At 40.6% G+C, this 6284-nt stretch overlaps 1 protein-coding gene across 1 annotated transcript in view; it reads right to left on the reverse strand.

Annotated features, from left to right (window-relative positions):
- Positions 1-5604: 5604 nt before the first annotated feature.
- The window catches only part of iqca1 (IQ motif containing with AAA domain 1), a 110883-nt gene continuing 110203 nt past the window's right edge, over positions 5605-6284 (reverse strand). Inside the window, exon 20 of the mRNA XM_063211859.1 lies at positions 5605-5804. Within this exon, the coding sequence (XP_063067929.1) occupies positions 5646-5804 (159 nt within the window). The 3' untranslated portion in view covers positions 5605-5645. The remainder of the gene's footprint in view (positions 5805-6284) is intronic.

The raw sequence follows: 6284 nt of genomic DNA on the forward strand, positions 1-6284 counted from the left end.
CGCCCCTGTCTACCAAAATTTTATCTAATGACAGAAACACAGAGCAAACACATGAGTTCTCTGGTCCTACAGTATCTTCCAGTACACCATCAGATATATATATAAAAACGTATTTAATTACAATGAATTATGTAAACTGGTATAGACACATTGATATCTAAGTTCAGATATAATTTGGAGCTAAATTTAAAAATACACAATACAGTAATAAAAATCCACCAAGCCTGATATGGTCATTATGGACTGTGTTTTGGCTCGAGGCAGAGACACGGTGTTACACTCAGGCCCGTCTAGAAGAAACACAGTTCCCAGGTCAGTGACATTCAGCAGGAGGCAATCAGCCTTTAATGTTTTCACTCTCGATGCTGTTATACATTACAGGGGGAAAAGTCCCACCTCACTTTTATACAGCACATTTTGATTTTGAACCACGATTAAACATGAGCGGTGCTGGAATTGTGTTGTCAACCGCTTTGACATTTAAGCGATGTGTGTGTGTGTGTGTATGTGTGTGTGCATGCATCTACACGTGTGTGTGTGTGTGTGTGTATGTGTGTGTGCGTGTGTGTGTGTGTGTGTGTGTGTGTGTGTGTGTGTGTGTGTGTGTGTGTGTGTGTGTGTGTGTGTGTGTGTGTGTGTGTGTGTATGTGTGTGTGTGTGTGTGTGCGTGCGCGCGTGCGTGTGTGCGTCTGTGGGTCTGTGGGGCACTCCACTGCATCAGCTCTCCTGCGGACGGTAAGGCAGACTGTGTGTGGTTTTGTGTGGCTGTGCTGTGCTGTGCTGTGCGTTGCACTGGTAGGTAGCTTAGCGTAGGTGCATTTCATTCCCCATTGCCCTTTCAGCTCGGTGGTCCGGGGATGATTACTCTCATGTTGCCCATATGATTATGATCCATGGCGGAGATTAGGGACTCAACTGCCTCTCGACTGCAGCCGCCTGCCAGGGTGTTTTCATGCTTTGTCAAACGCTGTACACATCCTGACACATAAAAGCAATTCCGCATCTCTCTTTTCTTGATTTAGTCATTGTGTGCTCACTCACAGCTTGTAGGCCACGGTAGGCCTATTTCAAACTTGTTTGAGAGCCTATGGAATTTTCCACTTTAGGTTGTAAATATTATGCCCTCGTAGTTGTTGCTATCCACGTTTTTGTAAAAAAAAATTGTAACCTTTTTATGTATTTTTTATTCATTATTGTCTACAGTGTATTTCTGATTTGCAAATTTTCATGCATGTTCATGTCCTCAATCCACTTTCCCCTTCATGTGAGTTCAACAACTGGCTCATAATTATTTTGAGCAGAGAGACACAGAAACACATTAAAGAGCAAATGTCTTTACAGTCTTTGTTTGCGACCATCAGCTAGACCATGACCTGCTTGGAGGTACATACATATTGAGAATTCTCTACACATGAATGCTTCACGTGATCACTACTTGGTACTTACATTATACAACATACATGTTTAACTAGCTTTTATTGACCGCACTGAAATGGTCCACTTATATAACAACCGAAGGACCTTCAACAAGTCGAAAATGACAAAAAGACAGGTGTTAGTGATCCAAACAGTTTCCTTCCTGCAGTACCCTCCTCCACAGCATTCTCTACCCTGCACAGCTGAAGAATCCCAGTGTGACACCTTTGTTATTTTACTGCTCCCTAGTGGTTGAATAGTAGTACTACTTCTCAAATGTATCAAAGCGGGTTGTAGTAGCACTGTACTGTATACATGGGTTCTAAAACCGCTGTCGGTCAAAAAATTTGCTCACGTGGTTGGCTGCCAGTGTCTTGCCCCTCCTCATAACATCGTGTTGATAAACACTGACAACCCATGTATTAGAACTCAGGAACAATCAAGCAAGCCCAAAAATATGAAGCTGTCTTTTGGAAGCAGAAAGAGGAATTCTTCTGGATCACACATTTTACCACAGCTGGAGGCTGCACTTTTACTTAATAATGAAAAATTAATGCAAAAGACATTTGAATGTGTATGTTTATATTATATTTCATAAAATGTTCCAAGTTGACGGGTTCCATTCAGCTTCAAATAATGTATCAAAAGTAATTATCTGCTCCCCCTCCCAGGAGGTGGTTAGGCCAGGTATTGTCTGTCTGCCTGTCTGTCTGCCTGTCTGTCTGTCTGTCTGTCTGTCTGTCTGTCTGTCTGTCTGTCTGTCTGTCTGTCTGTCTGTCTGTCTGTCTGTCTGTTTTCTGCCCTGTTTGTTGCTTGTGGCATTGAAGTTTTAGCCAATATATTACAAAAGCCCAATTCAAAGGTCATTGTATGCCATCAGGATATTGAATGGGGAAAAGTCCTCCAGAAAATTGCTCTGCCTAGGCTGGCAGCAGAAAAACCTTACTGTTTCCCCTCAGAGACGTGATGCCAGTGCCACAAGCAACAGGAAAGAATGGGAGTAAGTGGTCTGACTCGCAACCCAGATTTTATTTCAGTTTATAACAGGGTGAAAGGTACTTCTGAATTCGCTACGCTTACATCCACAGGATATAGTCGCACCAAGCAACCTTAAGACACTACCCCTGTTATAAGAAAGTGGTTTCCAAAATGGCAATGACCAAGTCGCAATGTATTGCTAAAGGCCCTGTGCCCTCTGGTGTAGTACTATATGGTAGGTTTTTTAGTGACTATTACACAGTGGTGGGACGGCGTCTGTTAAGGGGCTACGCATTACAGTCCTCTTTTGCTCTTTATGAGACGCAATTCCCTTCCTTTTTAACATTTTATTTACTTTATCGCTATTCCCCTTCTAGCCTGTAGGGCGGCCAAAGATTACAGTTTTTCTCGATTGCCTACACACAATTTTCGGAATCGGTCTTCGAATTCTCAAAACTCTACACACAAATCTCCAAACCTCACACACAACGGGCCAAACTCTTCACTACCTCTGAAAAATGCACGTCTTGTCTCAAAACAATGTACTCTCTTCTAAAAACCTCATTTTGTCGTCAAATGACACACACAGACAGTCACTACAATACACATTTGCAGACCCATTAGAACACTGTTGGGCACAGGGTAAAACTAATTTCTCCCACTAACTTGGGCTTTTTTTGTTCTGGATTGCATGGATACTGTGACATAATTTGGCAAAACTTCATTCCCACAACACACAAACAGAAACAGAAAGATTTTCATTTCTTTTTCACAAAAATAACACAATACTGCCTATTTGGCAGTACAAAAAAAAACATTACATTACTGTATAGCCTATTGCTATGAAAAAAACTCTATACTCAACTTGAAACACAGTAGAAACTTATTTTCTTCAGTGTTCTACTTACTAAAGAGGGTATTTTTCAGTAGTAAAATACTGAAATATTGTTTTTAGACTCGGAGTACACAGACGTGTATATATTTTACATATTTTTAAAAATATTTAAAAATTGCACTAATGTATTGTAAAATATTGGGTAACCACATGAAAGTTATGTATTGTATAACATAGTTTTGAGTTCAAAAACTAAACAAATGGGTTTTCTCCTTGCATCCACTCATTTTTCATCAATATGACATGCAATGTGTGTCCTTATGGGGTGATGATTTCAGATTGTAAACCGGTATGAAGAGAGTTTGCCCATGTGATGAGGAAGTGAACATAGTTGCAGTTGATTGTAGTGTTGTGAATGACAGTGTGTTCCATGAGAAACCCAGTGTTTTTCTTTATGAAAATTGAGTGTAATCCAGAGAATTGTGTGTAATGGTGTGAAAAGAGTGTGTTTTAAAACTGGAATTTGAGTGTTAAGTAGGAATTGTGTTTAGTGTTCAGTGACATTGGTTAGGGGAGTTGGGAAATGGGTGAGATGTTCCGAGAATTGTGTGTGAAGTACCAGAACTTGTGTGGAGGCAATCGAGAAAAACTGTAAATGCACTTCGACTCTGTTTACATGTAGTATATGTGGATATTTTTGAAAACTTCTCGGTCTCTTGTTTAAACAAAAACAGAGTTTTAGAAATCTTCTCTCAAAACTCTTTTTTAAAATGTTAAAAATATCCCTTTTAGGAAGTTAAAACACAACAGCCACAATGGTTTTTATTTTTATCCACATGCTTTGTTTATACGCAAACAGATAGAAAAAAATCTGCATTTCAAAATATTTGCATATGTGTAATCAAGGCCTTATCGGGTCAACACGCCGGCGTCGACAGGACAAAGCAACAGAGTATCACTGGACTGTGTAGCAAGAGCGATACGAGCGATAGAAGCGACAGAGCATGCCTGTTAAAAGCAGAATGCAAGCGTTTCGATATTCCATTTGGCTGTAGTGGCTGTCACCGAACTGCATCATAACTCATTAGCATGATATTTGCTTAAGTCCAACTGCAAACTGTCGCTCAAGTTGCTCAAATCGCCTCTAGTCAGGGCCGGCGCTAGGCATAAGCAGACTAGGGGGTCGCCTAGGGCGCCAAATGTCCTGGGGGGCACAAAGGCCCAAAGAATTACAATATTGAAGGTATACTGTGCAGGAAATGATCAAAAAAAGGTACTGCAATTATGCTGCTCATCGAAACTGGGGTGCCTATTGCCAAATTTGATATTTTCATGAAAGTTTACTTCGTAATAAGCTAATATTTTCTAGTATGGCCCAAGTACAGTCATTTTTGCAGCTAAAAACGGCTATTTCTGGAAATTCAAAATGGCGAACCATGGAGGAGATCCCCCTTTTCATGTATAAAAAATGAAAATGTTCCAGTCATAATGAATACTTTGACGGTTGTGGTAAGTATTCATGAAAAAGGTAACATTAGTGAATGGGTAGCATGAATTCTGGAAATAAACAATTAAAAATCTTGCACAGTGTACCTTTAAGCTAAATAAAGCATTAAACTTTACATTTAATGGGCACTGGCACTCAATACATGGTACTAGATCTGTGCTCGATCAGATGTATGACACCATGTTATGCCAATGTCAAATTCCACAAAAAGGAAAGATCGGTGCTCGCCTAGGGCACCAAATTGCCTAGAACCGGCCCTGCCTCTAGTCGCTCAAATCGCTTTTGTCCCTTCTGTCGCCAGCAACAACATGAAGTCAATTACTTCCGTCGCCCGAGTCGTTCAAGTTGCGTCTGGTCTATTCGTGACTTAAGTGTTGCTTTAAATAATCAGTTCCTCTACCTCACTGCACAGGTGTGCTATCAACAATCTGCTAATTTCCGTAAACAACTGGAACACATACAGAATGTACAATACCTGCTCCTGGATGGTAACTAAATAAAAAATAGGTCCTCCGTACCCAGAAACTGCATAGCTAACTGACAGTGTTCTCAGAGCAGCACACAAGACATACAAGGCATTTAGCAATGAAAATCAAACACTGAGCATTCAGCATTCAACATGTGTTTAGCTGTGTTTATATGGGCACTTTTAGTCCAATTAAATGTACATACTGTATATAAACCGATTAAAAATGTATCTTGCAAACGGGCAAATAATCGCCTGAAATATAACTTTCTTAAACATTCAAACCGATTATATTACATTTATATAAATTCATATAATCTGATTACCCAAGGAAACTGCCCATCTAAATAGTTTGATGAAACTGATTACATTAAATCGGGTTTAAGCAAAAAGTGTCCATGTAAACGTGGCTAGTGTTTAGTGATCCACCTGTATGCTACGGGCTACTTTGCACTCTTCTTCTTCTTCTTTCCTTTCCCCTCTTTCTTCTTCTTCTTTCCCTTGGCCTTGATTCCTTTGCTTTTCCCGCCGTCACTCTCATCGTCGATGCTCTTGGTGGCCCTTAGTCTCCTCTTGCCCAGTGGTGTTCGACTGTACCATGTCTGGCAACACAACACACATTATTATTAGGCTATTAGTTAGGTGACCACCACTTATGTGAAAGACAGACAGTGTTGCCAGATTGTGTGGTTTGCCACCCAATTGGACTGCTTAGGATGGCCGTCTGCAGGTAAAAAAAAGGCATTTGGGCGGGATTTTCTGCCAATTTATGGCCATAGAAATCAATTGAAATTAGTTCAAATTGGGCTTCACTGCAAACTACAAATTTACTGCTTCCAGGTGGGTTTTGAGCATTTTTTGTCTTGGAAATCACCAGTCTTATCTGGCAACTCTGAACACAGACTCTCCAACATTCTTGGAGAGCCTCTGCTATGACCATAGCCTCTTTGTGCAGATGGGCCCACCGGTGGGTCCGTTCACTCATCGCTGAAAAGACTCAACTATACATCTACAAACAACATTGCCATGACATCACCAAGAGCCTCATTAAGTAAGGGTTAACGTTCGGCGAGAAGGTCGCT

Source organism: Engraulis encrasicolus, chromosome 12 (genome assembly GCF_034702125.1).
Source record: "Engraulis encrasicolus isolate BLACKSEA-1 chromosome 12, IST_EnEncr_1.0, whole genome shotgun sequence".
Classification (NCBI taxonomy): domain Eukaryota; kingdom Metazoa; phylum Chordata; class Actinopteri; order Clupeiformes; family Engraulidae; genus Engraulis; species Engraulis encrasicolus.